Below are 19,852 nucleotides of genomic sequence, written 5' to 3'. Positions count from 1 at the left end.
CGCCCCTTAGCTGTATATTTGTAAACTTCATTTTCTCGGTTCATAGTGATACAAGTATAAAACGAACAGTTAAACAAAACACATTTATTTACATAAATCCACAATCAACCACCCTACATATTATGGGCAATTCCAACGGTATGGATGTGACAATTTTGTGTTATGTACGTGACATAAAAATGCTCAGAGAATGAATTTGTTAGAGATATGTTGAACCATCTGTTTATATTTTACTAAACCATTTCTGATAGAGTCTAAACATAAATAAATGTCAGACTATGAACACATTTTCTATTTAAAAAAAAGATAAATAAACATGCGTTATGGATGTGACAAAAAAGGACACGTTTTTTGTGAGACGAAAAACTTTGTATTATTTCTGTGAAATAAAATGCACAATCCGGAAGCGATACAATCAATGGAGAAGGGATGACTCTTTATAGGACATAAAATAAAAATGAACATAAATGTATTTATTACATTTTCATGTGCCCATTTATGAAGAATATGTAGCGTTATGGATTTGACAATCCTGAAAATGGCACTTACCTGACCTGAAAAATCATGCACTAAAAATAAAACAAAAGCTTTATAAATTTGAAGAGAGATCTCACATGAGTATTTGAACCACCAAATGTTAATATCTGTGCTGTTACCATAGTAAAAACCTTTGGTAAAAACTTTTTTCTTTCATGGTAAGGTTGACATTTTCACGGAATGGCCATTATGTTAAAATTATGGTTATTGGACCCACGGATAGGTTATCATTGGTTAAGTGCAGTATACACCACCGAACACCTGGTGTCGCTGTTGAAATTCTGAAGCGCAGCGAAGAGGCGCACTGTAGTCTTTACTCTTTACTGACACAAAACAAAGAGCAGACTGGTCAAGTACTGACCTTACAAAACAGTAGCTTTAATATAAACTATGGGCAAAAAGCACAAGAAGCACAAATCAGAGAAGCACACACACGACGGTAGGTATTTTATTGTTTATTCAAAAGGTTAGAAACTGTATTAAATATACTGAAAAAGGCTGAACGTAATTGAAATTAGAATATAAACTCGCGAAGAGGCAATAGGCTGACGCTGTCAGATGAGCGGCGGTCTCGTATCTTCTCCATCCCTGTCCTAAACACAATGTTAATACAACGGTTGTCGAATTTACGTCTGTTTATGCAGAATTGTGCGTTTTATCGTTCTGTTAATTTTAAGGCTAACGTTAGCCGGCTGGTTAGCAGATCGCTTTATTCTCAATCGCGTTTTATTTTTGGTTAGGCTGCTCCTTGGAGGAATGCGGAGTTGTTAGTATTAGTCAGGCATGTAATAAATAAACAGTAACCAAACAGCTTTTCTGCATAAAACGTCGAGTGTTGTGATGTGTTGTGTATGAACTTTACTGCCCTGCAGAGTTCACTGAGCGGCCTCTGAAGCTGGTGTTAAAAGTGGCTGGAAATGAGGTCACCACAGGCAGCCCTAACCTCGAGAGCACGTACGACGACCCGATAGATTACGATAAACACAAAGACAAGAAAAAGAAGAAAAAAAAGAAGGAAGATAAAGCTAGAAATAGTCCTCCAGTCTCACCAGTTGACGAGAAGAAAAAGAAAAAGGTGAGCTTGCAAGTGAAGCGATTGCTTTATTGATGTGGATGTTGACATGTTTGCTAGATCCTAAACAATAGAATGTTTGTTTAAAAGATGGTCAAAAAAAGGAAGGGGGCAGACTCTGTGGATCCAGACTGTGATGAGCAAAGCAGAACTCCTGCCCGCTCTGATGTTTACCAGGACAAGCCCCTCACCCCTTCACTTGCCAAAATGGAAGGTAACGCTCTGCACCTTTACGGAGTTAGTCAAGAATTTGCTGATGCGTAGTGAGATTGTTTATTTTGTGCTGATAATCTATTAATTATGACTGATTTGTAATTCTTCAGAAAAAGAGCAGAGTCCTCTACAGGAGGCTTTGAGTCAGCTCATTCGACAGCTCCAGAGGTATGGCCACGTTGTTTCCCTATCCATATTATTTTTGGCGTAAAATTACCATCTTTGAGCAGTTTGTGTTTAGACTTCCGGTGAGCCACTGTAACTTATGGCAGTAGTATTGCGAGTTGGACAAGTGTGCTGTTTTGACTGGCTAGTTAATATTTATTATGGAACCCAAATGTACAAGCTTAATGTGTGCTGTTAGAGTTTGCCCTAATTATCGGTACAAATGTAAAACATATCTACAAAACATTTGTTTTTACCTTAGTACACACGCCAGAGTTGAATCTAGATGGCGAGCATCCCATGATCTGCATCCATTATTCATTATTTTAGCCTACTGAATAGTAATACCCTTTCTCCTGGAAAATTTACCTTCTTGACTACAATGGACAAATTTCGACCAACTTTCCCACTGTGCAAGTTACTGGTAACTTAACGTTACATCTCTGTGCTTTTATAGTTGCGCATCCAAGACCTGTCAACTCCGAGAGAAAATACAAAATAATTGAATATATCTTCATAAGATATATCAGGCCACTTCATCCTCCCACTGTGTAATACATCGTGGGTGTGAAAAATATTAACCAGAGCTGTTTAAATGGTGTTTTGAGTGTACTCCCTCAACACCCCATTGTCTTCTACCGGCCAGCAAATAAAACAGAAGTCTCAAGGCAAAGAGGAAGTACGTCACATCATTTACTTCCGTGTTCAAAAATAAGGTGGACAGGCTGTTTTTTAAGGTTTTAACGACGTCTGATTATTTCCACTGATATGCTTTCTTTTAAGTGCTGCAATTTGCTGTATTTTTGTTTATTTACAATTTATTTTATATACTACGTTTAAAATATTGCTACAATTGAATTTAGTTTTTGAAGAAAATACACACATTATAGGCTAATTTTGATGTCCAGATAAAAAATCTTTGTTATGTGTCTCTAGGCCTTTTTATTTTTTATAGTTTGCTGTTTTGCTTAGTTTTTTCCTTAAATTGATATACTTTTTTTCAATTTTCACTAGTTCCCAAGAGAAATATTATATTGACACGTATAATCATAACTTGTGGTGGTGTCACAGGGGATTTCATTATGCATGCATTTGAGCACTTAATTAATATTTTAAAGGTTCATTATAATGTTTTTTTTATAGCTCTATAATTTAGAACAATGTTAGCAATGTAACTTAAAATAAAATGTTCATACATGCAGCTTAAACAGTCATCTGATGTCCCCGTTACCCATGTGTATTGACATATTCAAATTAATATCATAAACGTGCAAATAGTCGAATAATGGCCTAAATGAAGAACTACTTCTCGACTAAAGAAATCTCTAGTCGAAGGCAGCCCTAGTGTTTCCAATATTTCCATATTTTAGTGTGGTCTGGGTTCATAGTGATGTCTGTATTACTTGTCTGTATCAATGAATTTGAATTAGAGGTTGAAAGTGGCCGGCTGTTTTTACAGGAAGGACCCCAGTGCATTTTTTTCCTTTCCTGTGACTGACCTGATCGCCCCGGGATACTCCCTCATCATAAAGAGACCCATGGACTTTAGCACTATGAAGGAGAAAGTGAAGAAAGAGCTATACGAGTCACTTGAAGAGCTTAAGGTTATGTGTTATCCAAACCATATTTAATTTTAATACCTTACATGTCATCACTGACTTAAAAATTAACATCATTTATAGACTTTAGGAAGTTAACTGGACTTGTATTTTCTTTTTTATAATGCTGACTTTAGAATGTTAACTGGAAGTGTTTTTTCTTTTTTATAACAGCTGGATTTCAAAACAATGTGTGAGAATGCTATGATCTATAACAAACCAGAGACCATTTACTACAAAGCAAGCAAGAAACTCCTTCACTCTGGCATGAAGATCCTGAGCACAGTGAGTGTACTGGATTTAGAGTGTGTTTATGTGGTGCAGTTGACTTAATTTGTTTTTAAATGGCATCACTAAGTTTGTTTGTAAGCCAAATATCTTTATGAATGTCAATATGCACCACCAGATGGCACTGCTATGTTTTGCTACGGACAGTGTTGTTCCTCTGCTGCTGTTATTGTAATGGTTTAAAGCAGTAATAATGTAAGCTTATTCAGAACAATAGTACAGGGGAAATGGTTAAGCGTATGTGTGTACATTGTAGGAGAGACTCGACAGTTTAAAGCAAAGCATAGAGTTCATGGCTGACCTGCAGACATCCAGTCAGTCTACAGAGGATGGAGAGAACGAGGGCGGAGCTTCTGACCCTGCCAATAAGAACTCGTCTGTCATGGACACAAGCGATAACTCGCAGTCACCCCGTGTAGCCAACAAAAACACTCCGAGGTATGAGCAATACATTCGTCACATGTAATATCACAATTCGAAAGGTTTTGGCAAGTATTTGAAACTGGTGGAGAAAGTTCATTTTAAACCCTCAGCAAGAGTTTATTTTAATTTGTCATATCTATATATCAAAATGTGGTTCTATTGACATGGTATGTGATGGGTTAATCTCTAAAATAACTTTAAAAAGAAAAAAATGAATCTTTTTTGTTTTCTGACTGAGAGTATGATGTTAAGCACTAGTGAAGTCATGGTTGTGCAGCAGTCCATATCGGTTTTATAACTGCTTTAAAGTGAGAGGCATTCTGCTTTTGTGCCAGAACCTGTGACACATTCCAGGATGTTGCTGGAGTGTTCACTGTCTCTCTCCGTTTTATTCATTTTTTTGTTTCTTGCTTACGTAAATCCGTTTAGTGGCTGCAGTTTTAAGGAATGTCTATAGCATGTTGTGTCTTGTAGTCCATCTGTAGCGCACGAGCTACACGTTCCTCAAAAACATTACACAGCTTTTCAGTGAATTTGAATCTTCTTGTACGCTGATCAGCTGAGTCAGGCAAAGGGTTGGGTATATTTCCAGCTAACATTTCGGTTTATTACAACATCCATTCATAGGTATTTCTCCAGGTGCTGCTTTGTCCTCAGTTGGGCCCTTGCTCTTGCCGTTTCTTACATATATATACAATCTATTGAAATCATAAAATCTTTTAATTCACACTGAGGATGACAAAGAACAGAAATGGGAGGGACTTCTTTTCACATGCATCTGTTTTTTCTCTGTAATTGCAGAGATGCAGTCATGACTTACAGCAGGTAATATTGAACACGTCACCATTTTTCTCAGTAAATATATTTCTCAAGGTGCTGTTGACATGAATTTCTCATCAGATGTCGTTGACATCCCAAATAATCTCTACATACAAAGAAAACAAAACAAATAAATTGACAAATTACGTTTTATGTAATACAATAGAATGACACAGGGGAAAAGTATTGAACACGCTCACTGAAATTTATTTACTACATTGTACAAAAGCCTTTATTGGTAATGACAGCTTCAAGACGCCTCCTGTATGGAAAAATTAGTTGCATGCATTGCTCAGGTGTGATTTTGGCCCATTCTTCCACACAAACAGTCCTAAAATCTTGAAGATTCCGTGGGCCTCTTCTATGAACTCTGATCTTTAGTTCTTTCCACAGATGTTCTATTGGATTCAAGTCAGGTGATTGGCTGGGCCATTCTAGCAGCTTTATTCTCTTTCTCTGAAGCCAATTGAGAGTTCTTGGTTGTGTGTCATTGTCATTCTGGTAGATGGCAGCAGATTATCAAGAATGTCTCTGTACATTTGTTCATTCATCCTTCCTTCAATTATCTAAAGTTTGCCAGTGCCGTATGCTGAAAATAAGCCCTACACCATGATGTTCCCACCTTCAAACTTATGGTTTGGTTTTTTTGGGGTGATGTGCAGTGCCATTTGACCTCCAAACATGGTGTGTATTATGACATCCAAAGAGTTCAATTTTTGTCTCATCTGACCAGACTTTATCCTCCCAGTATTTCACAGACTTGTCTAAATGTTGCGCAGCAAACATTAAACGAGCTTTAACTTGTTTAATGGAGACTTGCGTGGTGAGCCTGCGCACAGGCCACTGCGGTTGAGTGCGTTATTTATGGTTTTCTGTGAAACAATTGTACCTGTTAATTCCAGGTCTTTCTGAAGTTCTCCACAAGTGGTCCTTGGCTCTTGGACCTCTCTTCTGATTATTCTTTTTACTCCTCTGTCAGAAATCTTGTGAGGAGCACATGGTCGTGGTTGGTTTATGGTTAAATTATGTTGTTTCTACTACTGGATTATGGCCCCAACAGTGCTCAATGGAACATTCAGATGTTAAGAAATCTTTCTATTACCAATACCATCAGTATATTTGCAACAATAAGGTTGCGAAAGTCTTGAAAGAGCTTTTTGCTTTTACCCATTATGAAATTACACCTTGTTAATGAGACACCTTTTTATATGCCATCAATTGGGGCTGAACCAGCTGATGTTAATTTCCATTGATAAGGGGCAGGATTGCTTTCTAATTACTGATAGATTTCAGCTGGTGTCTTGGCTTTCCATGCCTTTTTGCACCTCCCGTTCTTCATGTGTTCAATACTTTTTCCCTGTCTCATTCCATTTTATTATACATAACTTATTTGTTTTGTTTTCTTTGTATGTATTGATTATATGGATTGTGACCGACATCTGAAGAAAATTTCATTTCAACAGCACCTTGAGAAATATATTTACTGAGAGAAATGGTGACTTTTCAATTCTTGTATTAGCCACTGTGTGTTGACGGTTATGCCAGAAATCTTCAAACAAATACCCATAACCCTTTGGCCAATTTAACGGATTGACGATAATGACAAGAATCCTTTGTTTAATGTGTAGCAGGGACAGTAAGGATGAAGCTCAGAAGAATTCTGGCCAAGCAGAGAAAGACATGGAGGAGATCAAGAAGCTCATGGAGGGGTCTGGGGGAAAACTGTCTAACAGAAGCCTGCAGTGTGAGGTAAGAGCAGATCAGCGTTATTTTATATTGTGCATTAGAGATCATTCACTGAAGAAACTCTTGGTATATGGTCTCCATTGTTTGCTCTTTTTTTAAGCAGCTGGATTTTGAGAGAAGGAAATCTGATGGTTCAACCACGTTGGGCATCCTGAACCCTGCTGATCTGAGCGCAGGAGGTATGTGAAAATGAGTCAAAGTAGTGTTACATTTAGTTTTATAGCAATAACGTGTTCACTGTATGTACAATGCAGATCCAGGTTACTGCCCCGTCAAACTTGGCATGATGGGAGGAAGACTTCAAACTGGTATCAACACTCTTCAGGGCTTTAAAGAGGACAAGCGGAACATGGTCACTGCAGGTAATGCTCCAGGTCACTTAAGTACAATTTCAGATTTGAGGAAAGTCATGTTTAGTCTAAAGGGATGAGATTCACTCAGCGAACTTTACTATAGTCATGTGGAGAGGATCATGGGAAGGCTGTATTACCACTTATTAGTGCTGTATGTAAAACCACAGTCAATTCCATGCATTGCCACATCGTATGACAAAATCATCATTAGGGCTCTCTATTGGCAAGTGCCCCCCGATACAATACATATTGCATAGAAATACACAGCAATATATTGTATTATGACCCATCTATCATGATGAGTATTTGCGATATATTGCAATACTTAATATAGAGAATGTAAAAAGAAGACTCCACCTGGGGTTTTCTGTAAGGATAAGTGTAAAAACACTCCTTACCTCTGCAGAGTGGCCATGATGTGCGATGCATGGACCTTTTTGGGTTCCCAAACTGTGGATTGTACCCTTCAAGTGGGTAACAGGAGAAGGTGGGTCACGCAAGTCCCTTGGTATTTGTGGTGCATTACAGTTAAAACAATGAACATGGGCAGTATAAAATCCCTGGTTCATCCGTGCTGTAAATGCGCTGTTGTCACATCCACAATAAATGTAATTGTTATATTGTTGGAAATGTGTGAATTGATTGGAATCGCTAGCTGATTGAATCGATTTCATATGTGAATTGTAATGTCTACACCATTCTTATTTATACTTGTTCAAATCCCTAAATTCCGCATACTAAACTTCTGCCTGAAACCACCCTGTACCGTCTGTGCTACGCACCTGAATGATGTCTTGAATGTTATTATGGTGAGGTGTACTGTTACTTTTCTAAGCGATTGGATTTACTGTTGTTGTTTATTGAAAGATAATATGAGATTTGTGATGGTCTCCTTTGTCTCCGATAACTTGCATATAGCAGTTCTCTTGTAACCACCCAGGTTTGCACTGACAAGCATTACTCAAATTTGTTCTTTAAAAAAATACAGATTACCTAGATGTGTGTTCATTTAGGTGTATCAGAATTTTGTGGCAGTTGAGTTTGAGGGTTAATGTGGCAAGTAACTGTTTTGGAGGGAGACGAGCATTAGCAGATTAATGTGACCTCCTTCAGTCTATGCTCTCTTATAGATCTCTGTGTCTGTTACATTCCTCTGTGTTTAGTCTTACTTGCAGTCTAACATGGTTTAATGTTTAACATTAAAACATTATTATAAGTTTTCTAATGTGTATACAATTCTATAAATGGTGTTTCATTTTATAAACGCCTCACATTTTCCTTTCTCTTTTTGCAGTTACATATATGAATTATGGGCCATTTAGCTCCTATGCACCTACATATGACTCCAGTTTTGCCAATATCAGCAAAGAGGACTCGGACCTTATTTACTATTTCTATGGAGAGGACAGTAGTGAGCCCGGCTTTGAAAGGTATGTGTCAGAGTTAGGGTTGCAAAATTTCGGGAATTTAAGGCTGGAAACTTTCCATGGGAATTTTGGGAAATAGGAAATTGACAAAATTGCAGGTTATTTTATAACAGGGAACTTAAATGTAGTTGATTACAAATCTCGCAGATGAACCTTTGTGAAAACAAGCAGATTCAATGCAATTTCAGTTGTATTTCTACCAGGGTCTGAAATCCCCATCTTTCAGACTGACACAGGAATATGAAGCCACAGTTCTACATTTGAGTTTGAATATTACATCCGTTCAAATAAGTTTTGATATTACTTTGTTAAATATGTTTTATCTATCGTATAAAAGTTTAACTAGCAAATACCAAAATGTGTTTATTCAGTATCTAGCCAGCCAGTAAATCAGATATGTTAAATGTAAGCTAACACAATTTCATTGACAATTAATGGGGCTAGCTAACACAAATTGTGATGCTCTTCTACTTTCTGCTAGACAGTTTCCTAAAATCTCCTATGTTATAAATTTGGCATTTATTTTTGTTTTTATTGGAGAATATTACACTAAACCCATCAACAAACCTCAGGAGTGACATGCAGTATATTATATTATAAGTGTATAATGATTGAAAGGCTTATTCCATCATATGTGACCCAGGCTGTGAAAATCCATCTAAAGTATTTTTTTGTGATTTGCTTGTTTTACTTAAAATCATTTTATGTAAAGAACATTCTGTAAAAATATAACCTTGATATCTTTAATAATGACTAAATGAAATTACTGCTTAAAATCAAATTGGATAACTATTTTAATCGTTGACATGGCCTTACTGCGTCCATACTTTGTCTATATTACAAGCGATCAACTCTCATTTAAATTATTCAAGCACGCTTCACTGTTTGTATCAGTTTTTGAGCAATTCCCTAGGGATGCTCCGGTCAGGATTTTTTGCAGCCGATCCCGATGCTTTTATATAACTGATATTTAAACTCCGATCACAGTTAACCTTTTTTCAGTTAACTTCATACTATAGATGTTGCCTTTAACATATATTACACAATTAATGTAATGTAATATAACTATTGTTTAACAGAGTACTAGATTATAGCAAAGAATATTATTATACAGTGAACATTGTAATATACCTTTTAAATTTGACTTGTGCATAACAAAATGCATGTCGGGTTACTTAATAAAGACAAAAATAAACCGAAACAAAATGGGTGCAACCTACAAGGTTTATTTAAACACTGTTCAATAGTACACTATGGAGGACAAATACACATTTAGGGGTGGTTTCCCAGTCAGGGATTAGACTAGTCCAAGACTAAAATAAATGTAAGAGCTGTCCAAACTAAAAACAACTTGCACTGACATCTTAAAATACATCAGTGCCTTTGCGTTGTCTCAAAGCACACAAGTACTTTTTTAGGAAGTAATGTTTGCTGCTTAAATTAGCTGATTAAGCTGAGGCCTAGTCCTGGTTAAAGATGAACCGCCCCATATCTTCTAAAATGGAGAAGTCTTATTTAAACATTGTCCCATGCAAGTTTGAGGAAGACAAAATAAAAACAAATGTATGTAATGGATGGCTGAGTGAGAGTCACATTACTAACCGTTGCCTTTGTTCAGAACACGAAAAACTGGCAACTGCAGAGGTCGTGGTAGACTTTTTCATTGTCCTTTTTTATGTAATGTACGAATTATCCTGCTTTGTTTATTTGCTTTAATGACGGGTTTACGCATTTGGCTTGGGCATTGCTGTTTGGGCATAAGGGTGGTGTGCTCATTAGCAAGCATGCCACTCCAAGCGGCGTTTCATATTTTTCACATTGCAGCCTCATGCGATTAGCAAATCCCAACATCTCATCTCGATTCGATTTCGATTATATAAGCACATGCAGAACTTGCAAATTTAAACAAGCGCATGTATACATTAAAAAGTAATGGAAAGTGCAATGGAAATAATGCATTCTTGGTGAGAGTCCTGTTTCATTATTTCTCACTAATAACTTCACTGCCTCATGTAAATGTACTTAAATCCAAGTGTACTCAACTCTGCTATTTTGAGACACTACTAATATGAACTAAAATATGCTTTTAACATCATATACCTGTATTAAAAAAACACTTGAACCCATCTTTCATGTAATAGTGTGTTCAAGTTTACTTCAAGTGCAAAAAAATAAATACAGAAACATATTTTATTAAATTTTCATAGTGTATTTAGATGTGCCATTTTGAGACACCAAGATTATCTATTACTAAAAATCTAATTTTAGTTTATTAAGTACAAAATTAGTGTGCGAAAAGAGAGTAAGTACATTTTGGAATAACACTTTTTTTTTTTCTCCCGGGGGAACCAGCACAGCGCAAATTTAAAAGACTGTTATGCTGAGCTGGAATTCGTAGCGGAAATAAGTAGTTCCCTAGTTCCTTTTAAAAAAAACGTAGAGTTTTAAAGACACTCCGATTTTGTTTCTGATTTATCTACACTTGTGCCGTTGAACTGCCTTCAGTTCAATATTGTCAATAGTGTGCAGCACAGTATGGGTATGGTTACCCTGCTGAAAGAAAACAATAAAAACCATTACAGAAATTCTGATATCGTCACATCAATAGAATCCAAAAACCAGTGTACACTATTATAGTTTCCATTAAAACAAATACAACTCTCATTATAACGCTTAAATCCATACAATTTTGTGTTGTGTTAGTGAGTTATTAAATAGTAAATAGGTATATATGCTGACTTATTCATTTTAGTATTTGAGATTTTAAAGACAAGGATGAAATAAAACCTTCAACATTTTCTACAAGTGAAATGAGCAAAACTGTATGTAGAATTTACATTGTTTGAAACGATGAGCCATGCGTGAGTTGACACAGGTGTGCGCACGTACGATAAGCCTTGTCCATATTGCCAGATGTGCTTGTGGAGACTTGCGGTGTGGAGCCGGGCTCAATTATAAACGAGCATTACAAAACAGGCTGTATGTGCTCATCCAGAAAAGGTTCTGCTCGGGGCGGAGACACGCAAGTATGACACAGGCTGTGTGTTCGGTCTTCTGAATTTTAATTTTCTTTGGTGTTTATTTGCCCAATATGATCGATCTGACTCTGCGGACGGCATTATCCCTGTCTCTCTCCCGCTTTCTATTGGTTTGCTTTTTTAGTTACTGGTTTACACAGTTGGCTAGGTCAGTGCGGAATATCACATGTATAAGCATTTAACTACGTTTAAAGTAGGACAGAGATTGATATTGCTTAAATTGTAAGCCAGTTTGTGGTGATGGGAGATATATCAAATGTTTTTTTATTGTGTAGCATTGCAGATTACCTAGTCAAATCCGAGGAGCACATGAGCAGATTAGCAGATAATATGCTGGATGCTTTAACCGGGGGAGAACACTCCAGACAACTGAAGGAGACAGAATCTGTAAGAAATCTCACTTAATTAGTTGAAATTTACTACACATTTAATATATATAACATGTAATGAAGGACTAGAAATGTTTGTGAACACTGATGCATAATTTGTCTACTTTAGGATAATCTGCAAGGGGAGGAGCCTGCTGAGAAAGCAGACGTAACAGATGATGAGGTAAGTACCCTTACCAAATGAACACGTATACATATGACAAATACAAGTATAAAAGTGCAGTACTAGTGTACAGCCAACCTGAGTGGCAGTAAAGGTACAAGGCTTGTATTTAAAAGCAGTGTTAGGGTCACAGGCTGAACTATAGCAGCTGTGTCAACAACACACTAATGAAAGAAATATTTACATACGTCGGTTTCGACTTCCTCCTTAAATCACACATGTGTGAGTGAGTATTGTAGGGAAAGGTAAGTATGGGTAAGGTCTGTGAACTTGCAGCATCGTCAGTGTACAGAGGGGCATATTTGAGTGATGGTGCTACTTGTTTAAAACTTGAGTTTAAAGGGATAGTTCACCCAAAAATAAATATTCTGTCAAAATTTCTTCATGTTGTTAACCTGTATGACAATTAGTTTCTGTGGAACACAAAAAATATATTTTGAGATCTCTCATTGATTTTGTGCACATACAATGGAAGTCAATGGGGTCTGACAATCTTCAAAATATCTTGTGTGTTCTTCAGAAAAAGGTAAATTAAATGATGGTAAATTATTTGGAAAATTGACTGCTGTTTTCTGAATGTCAAGTTCTTGTAAACTCAACTCTCTTTGTATGTTTTGTCATGTGTTACTCTGTAGGTCATTGGGTCAGAGCCTAACAGTAGAAATGTGACAGCTCTCTGTTCTGTGCTCGATCCGAATCTCGACATTCTTCCTGAGAGCTCGGACTCTGAAGGTGAGAATCTCCTATGATTGAAACATTTAGCCTAACTTTTATGGCAGAGTTGTAACATGTGCCTTCAGCCCAAGAATAACCAGACCTGAAGTTTTTTCTAAATATGAAGTATTTTCTTGAGCCTCTTTTGAGACCTCTTTCATCTCGATTAATTATTTTTAAAATCGTAATGATCCTCCTCTCTGAGCAGTGTAGTGTCAACCAGCACATCACAGGGGAAATATAATCTATAATAACTCATTAAGACCTCTTGCTTTTTTGTTTTAAAAAAATATTATTCTTCAATGAACAGCTTCATCTGTTTCCATCCTATTCAATTCCAGATGATAGGAATTGACTAATTCTTCTTCCATCTCGCTCTTAGAAACAGATCATTTTCAGCAGAAGCTGGATGAGACGACAGTGTTGCTGAGGGAGTTGCAGAAGGCTCAGAAAGAAAGATTAAGTGCTAAACAGCCACCAAACATAATCTGCCTGCTGGCTCCTACTGCTAAAGAACTAGAGCTTGGTATACACACACACACACACACACACACACACACACACACACACACGTACACCATTTATACATCATCTGCTAAATGGTTTTTACTGCTGCACCTATGACTGCAATGGCTCAGGATGGCACAAGCTTCATTCCAGGAATTTTTGGCCTTTTGGGTTTAATCCTGGTCAGGGCTAGTTTTAATGTTGGTGACCTTTCTCTGACCAACCGTATTTGTCGCATTAGTAGCTAACTTAAATTTGCTACACCTACAGTGACTTGTATCACTGGTATTTCAGCTGAGAAAATGTATATTGATTATTACATTCCAATTTGAACGCTTGATAGTATGTCTTGATTAGGCCCTAATTTACATTTGCTTTAAAAGTTCAGTAGTGTTGCCCATTAACAGACCTGTTGATCCGAAAGTCAGTTTAGAAGCTGATATACATTGTTCACAATGTGTTCATGTGTAACATTGTGCTTTTTAACCAGCTTTTATATAAAATAAATGTTTGTCTCCCTTTCCCGTTTCTACAGCTGAGAAAGTTACGGGTAATCTGACCCAATTGACCAGTCAGGTGACCCCTAGTGAGGTGTGCAGTGTATACGGTATTAGGAAGGCCATGGGTATTTCTTTCCCAAACAGCACTGTAGAGGACACCTTTATAAACCTGAACACAGGTAATAGAAGCATGCCCACTCTTCTGGAAATAATTCATCCATACCTTGTGTGTATTGACCAGGCAAGTTAAGCTTTAATGTGTTTTAATTGACTTTCTGGTTGTTTTTGGTTTCAGTGGGAGATATAGCTGAACCCATGGAGGGAGTCTGTTGACATCCTTTATAAAGGCAGTCTTCAATCTGTTCTGCTTATTCTAAATCCTCCCCGGGATGGTGCTCTTTCTGTTTGATGTGTGTTTTGCATTTTATTCAATAAATATCTTTTTTTATCGACTATGATATTTCTTAATATAAATAAGAATGTGGTTGAATCACTCTTCACTCCAACAGCTTACACTCTTGGAAAAAACCGCTTAGACGCGGTTTTATAGACGCGGTCTTAGATTTTAAATTCAAATGTACTGTTCCAAGACTTTAAAAACAGGCTTGCCCCTGAATAGAACTAGCTTTTAGTTCCCCACCAAAAAGTCCTGTGGTCAGCATGTCCTTTTGGTTGTCGGGTTATTTTGTAGGTCGCAGTTCATCACAACTTCACTGGGAAGCATAGAAAGTGTAAACTTTATTCTGTAACATTGCATACAAAATGGAGATTGCAGGCATGTTTCTCATAAACAATACAGACGAGTTACAGAAAGTCAACACAGAAAGCTTTCAAACCAGACATACTGTTGTGGTCACTCAGAGAGCTTAAAATCGTCAGAGGCACATAAGATTGCGTTAAAATCTCATTTGAACAGTTAAACCTAAGGCTTCATCAGACACGAATTAGAATCCAAACACATGGCGCCTTCACAAAACATTTACACTACAGTTCAGAAGCAGACAGTTTGAGCAAAACTAATACAATGTGACCTAAGATGCACAGCAAAATGTTTTCGAGTACAATGAGTAGCAAATATACAACCTTGAATGGGAGGAGCCACAAAGCCTTTTGGTCAGAATATCAAAGTGAAGAGATGACTAACATGATTCATGTAGCTAGGAATAACAACCAAGCTTCGAACACATAAAAGGGAAAAAGAAAAAGACCTCCTTATGGACTCACTGCAATGACTGAACAAACATTCTGTGGTTCTGATATTTACAAAGAAAAATATATAAAACCACATATATAACTTAATTATTGATGTAAAGAGACTTTCAACTAGTATATCAAAAAATGTTTATGAAGAACATTACCTAACATAGCTTTAAATGAATCCTGAAGTGCTAAAAGATTTGTATATCAATAAGTTACTTTTTCTTGTCTATGTAGAAGTAAACATTCATTGATAGTTTTCATCTTTAAGATATTATGAAGCCAGTGAAGGCTGATCTCCAACCTCCACAGCAAATCAATGAAAGAGAGCACTGCATGAACATTTGGCCTTGAAAACGCCAGGAAGGAATACAAATAGCAGATTCAACTATTTGAGCTTGACAATATGTTTTAAAATAAGATCAAACAATGGAAGAAATTCTAAATGTTTTCACATTTGCTATTATCTTTGATTGGTTTGTGTGGGTCAAGTGTTGGTCCCTGTGAGTCTCAGATGAGAGTAAGTAAATTCAAAACTCAGTCATCCCAAATCAGTCTAAATCCAACTGGATCAAGGGCACACTGACAGTAGTACCCAGAAAGTCTGCAAGTAATACTGAGAATGAGTTTTCCTTCAGCGAACTCAGTTACCCACAAGCGGATAGTCATGTGTAAATGCTTGAATGTATACATTGTAAAATGGTTGTGTCTTAAAATGTCAACTCTTCACATGCTGTCAAAACAAGGAAACATTTCAGAGAATGTGCAGTTCTTTAGACATGTTCTAATAAAAACATATCCAGTAGCAATAAACATTAAACAAAAGTTCACATATATGTCCGGAGTCTGTGTGTGCGTGGATCTGTCAGTGGTAGTCTCAGCTCAGACCCATGCCCTGCTGTTTGCTGGAGTCTGTGCAGACAAAGAAGGTTTTGAGTTCTCCTTTGCCCTTTACGTTTATCAGGCCACGGCACTCACATGAGTAGCCAAGCTTCTGCAGGACATCAGATGTCTCCTCAGTCACCTACAACACAAACAAACCAGGAACCAATTGAAAATAAATGTTCGGCAATTAGCTTTTCATCTAGTTGTAGAAATAAAGCATGTCATAACTATGAATCAAAATCTTTCACATCTGAACAAATCCCCTGTTCTATTTTCCACTGATTTGGTTTATTATTAAGCGTACCTGTATTTTGCCCATTTCTCCAGTGCTTTCCATCCGGCTGGCCACATTCACAGTGTTTCCCCAGATATCATACTGTGGTTTCCTGGCTCCAATCACCCCGGCGATAACCGGCCCGTGATTTATACCTGCACATACATTCACATGATAACTGCAACTAACAACCATTTACTCTGAATGCATTATTGTTTACAGCTCGGACTCGGAAGCGCACTGTAATTTTTGGCTCAAACACATAATTGCCATCCACACACTCAAAACATAAAGTAGTTCTTCAGTGAGCCTCCGAGCACCTGGAACGACTGAATCCTGGAATGTGCTTTTATTCTCTTTCTAATAAATGTCTTTTCCTAACAGTATTAAGGGATTTCTGTCTGTTATTGTAATTTCTCTGATCTGTGCCGCAGATGTTCTCAGTATCTGAAGTAATGTTTATAAAGCATTTTAAGCCAGTAATCGAACGCATCTCTTATCCCTGACCTGCTGAGAATGCTCTCAAATAAGCTGCCTCTGTTTTCAGCTTTTATAAATATAAAATATAAATTGGATGCGGGCCAGTTTTTTACCTTATCTTCATTAAGTTCATTTGTATTTCTGACATATATCGCTTTTTGTCCCTTATACCGTTTTTGTTGCTGTTATTTATAGGTCACATATTAAAACATGCATTCAAATATTGCATCCAGCATTTGGGCCTTTTCATAGTATTAAATTAAAAGGGATATTGTCTTTTTAATTGTATTTTGTATTCCATAATGCGTTAGTTTACCCAAAAATGAAACTGCTGTTAATTCACTCACCCCCCCAGTACATCCAAGATGGGGGTGGCATTGTTTTTGTATTTTAAGTTATTTATGAAGATATGTGGTTAAATTAATGAAAGTCAAATCAATGAAAGTCAAAAACGCTAATACATTCAGCACAAAAGTTGTGCTGAATTGTGACCCTTGTGACGGCATCTTGTAAAGCGAATCAATTGATCTTGGCAAAAAGCTGAACGCTATTATCGCATCTTCGGGTGAATCCAATCGCATTATGTGCCCCGAGCACTTAGAAAGGTAGGTCCTTTTTAGTGCAAGATTAAAAGGGAGATTAAGAGCTGTTTTTCGTCAATTTAGCTGTTTAAATCATACATAATTAATGCACTAATAAAAACAACACAGTTATTCCCTTATCTGAGAAAACTGTTTAAGTGGTGTGACTTCAATGGACTCCAAATGGTTGAAGGTCAAAATTACAGTTTCAGTGCAGCTTCAAAGGGCTTTAAACAATACCAGACAATGAATAAAGGTCTTATCTATTGAAACGATCTGTCATTTGTAAAATAAAATAAAAATGTATATACTTTATAAACAGAAATGCTCACCTTGCTCTGTTCTGCGATGCATGTCATCATGACTTCACAATTTTTTTTAGAAAATGACCGATCATTTCGCTAGATAAAACCTTTATTCATCGTCAGGTATCGTTTAAAGCCCTTTGAAGCTGCACTGAAACTAATTTTGACCTTCAACCGTTTGGAGTCCATTGAAGTCCACTATATGGAGATATAATCCTGGAATGTTTTAATCAAAAACCTTAATTTATTTTCGATTAAAGAACAGTGGTACACCACTTAAACAGTTTTCTCTGATGGGAAAAACTGTGTTGTTTTTATTACTGCATTAATTATGTATGATTTAAATCAAATCTAAATTGACGAACACAGCTGTTAATCTCCCTCCATATCTTGCACTTTCTTTTCCTTTTCGACTAAAGAAAAAAAAATCATGGATGACATAGACAAGGTAAAGATGATTGGCGGGCCGCATATTGGCGTGAATATGAACTCAAGTATTTGAGGTCTGAACAAATATAGAGCATCCTTTCTGTTATTTTGACCTGTTTCTCCTTCAAATTGGGTAAAAATATCTGTCGCTTCAGATAAAAGTGTTTGACAAATGCATGAATGTCAAATGTAAATACTATATTTTTAAATTCGAAAAACTGGAAATGGTCTCTTAATTTTTTCTGTGGCTTTGTGTTGTCTCCCAGAATGTTTTAGTTTTGGTGTGCATTTTGTCACATCCACAAAATGTTATTTTCCTTACCTTAAACAGAAACATGTATGATATTTCTGACTGATATTTTCTCATTTTTATACTCTATTTATCAACAATGGTTTAGCAAAATATAAACAGTTGATTCAATATTTTGATAATAAATACATTCTGATAGTTAACATTTAAAATGTCACATCAATAACGGCGGAATAGCCCATTAACAAAGAAAACCCACAAAGCAGCATGCAGAATTAAGAATAGTGTAGAGTGTGAAAGTGTTTTGCAGCCAGACTTACCCACGCGAAGCCTGAACGTGTTGAATGAGTGTCGGTTGATGCCATCCAGTTTGCCAATTAAAGCGATGGCAAACTCCAACATGTTTCCAATCTGTGCATGCTGCCTCTCACGGTCCTGAGAGCACACACACACAAAACATAAATTTAGAGCTCTATGCAGAACAAACTGCACATCGCACCAGAGATACTCAAATTTAGCTAATGTGTCACTTCCAGAAAATGCTGGGTTAACAGAAAATGCAACTGATACTTTTACTTGGTTTTTATCACATGCAGTAAGATTTACATTTCAAAACCAGTACTCCCATAACCAGTATTAAAGGTTTTAATGACTGATGTAAGTTCAAGAGTTCACTGCATCACCTGGTTGATCTGCTCAGGAGGTCCACTCAGTCCTGCAGCAGCCATGTACGTGCTGCCAATGGTTTTAATCTTCTCCACACCACTAAACTTAGGTTTAGATAGTAGCTGCAGACGAAAGGAAATGAGCAAAGTGAGTGCCAGAGTTCCAAGCAGAAGAAACTAATTAAACAATGATATTTCAACAGTTCTACAGATATAAAGAGCAAGAATTTCCACACTGAATAGCAATAACTAAGCAAGCGTGACACTAGCCTGGATTTTCTTGGCAAAAGTTGCAACCAGAACTACTAAAGTGTTTTTGTAATTGTTATCAAACCCATATGAAAATAATGTCAAATAGCAATACAAAAAGCATCTGCATCAAATGGCATGCTCAAATAAACAAGCACTACGTATATTCACTGATTTATCTATTGAGGGAATAAGAGGTGAAAAAGTAAAAACGAGATCATATAAAAGTAGAACAAACATATGCTAAGAGAAACAAGATTTCACTCTGACCTCATCAAAGTCAGCGATGATCTCATTGAGGAGCCTCAAACACTCTAGTCCTTCTTTATTGATGTCACACTCCGTGTAGAACTCTTTGAAGTCTGGCACGGAGGCGAACATCACACATACACAGTCATATGACTTATAGTAGAGGTCCTGGAGAAGAGAAATGGACACACACACAACCAACATTAAAATCAGCCATTTTGCACCCTAAATAAGGTAATAAGTCTTATGGTAGCACATCCACAGATTCATAGAGGACATATATGATACACGATGGCAGTTTTAAGATTAACTGATAACATTTCCAATACAGTCCAC

At 36.8% G+C, this 19,852-nt stretch overlaps 2 protein-coding genes across 4 annotated transcripts in view; one reads left to right on the top strand and one right to left on the bottom strand.

Annotated features, from left to right (window-relative positions):
* Positions 1–840: 840 nt before the first annotated feature.
* On the top strand, positions 841–14,405 carry brd7 (bromodomain containing 7). 2 transcript variants are annotated; one of them, XM_079467433.1, is made up of 17 exons: positions 841–976; positions 1,410–1,612; positions 1,700–1,823; positions 1,933–1,990; positions 3,447–3,591; positions 3,760–3,870; positions 4,130–4,311; positions 6,744–6,864; positions 6,962–7,040; positions 7,116–7,223; positions 8,509–8,644; positions 11,955–12,066; positions 12,178–12,231; positions 12,867–12,963; positions 13,328–13,471; positions 13,988–14,131; positions 14,248–14,405. In XM_079467433.1, exons 1-17 carry the CDS (start codon positions 928–930, stop codon positions 14,283–14,285), a joined length of 1,905 nt encoding a protein of 634 aa, XP_079323559.1. In that variant the 5' UTR covers positions 841–927; the 3' UTR covers positions 14,286–14,405. The 2 variants fall into 2 exon arrangements, with proteins under 2 accessions (XP_079323559.1, XP_079323560.1); XM_079467434.1 differs by having other exon boundaries at positions 844–976; positions 6,965–7,040.
* A 262-nt stretch (positions 14,406–14,667) lies between these two features.
* Positions 14,668–19,852, bottom strand: part of adcy7 (adenylate cyclase 7) — a 38,325-nt gene continuing 33,140 nt past the window's right edge. For both annotated transcript variants that reach the window (XM_079467004.1, XM_079467005.1), the window contains 5 exons: positions 19,538–19,684; positions 19,037–19,141; positions 18,674–18,788; positions 16,339–16,463; positions 14,668–16,173 (listed from right to left, as the gene is read on the bottom strand). In XM_079467004.1, the coding sequence (XP_079323130.1) occupies positions 16,027–16,173; positions 16,339–16,463; positions 18,674–18,788; positions 19,037–19,141; positions 19,538–19,684 (639 nt within the window). In that variant the 3' untranslated portion in view covers positions 14,668–16,026. The remainder of the gene's footprint in view (positions 16,174–16,338; positions 16,464–18,673; positions 18,789–19,036; positions 19,142–19,537; positions 19,685–19,852) is intronic.

Source organism: Barbatula barbatula (genome assembly GCF_947034865.1).
Source record: "Barbatula barbatula genome assembly, chromosome: 1".
NCBI lineage: Eukaryota > Metazoa > Chordata > Actinopteri > Cypriniformes > Nemacheilidae > Barbatula > Barbatula barbatula.
Note: the sequence above shows the minus strand (reverse complement) of the source record. Positions and strands in the feature narration are given on the sequence as shown.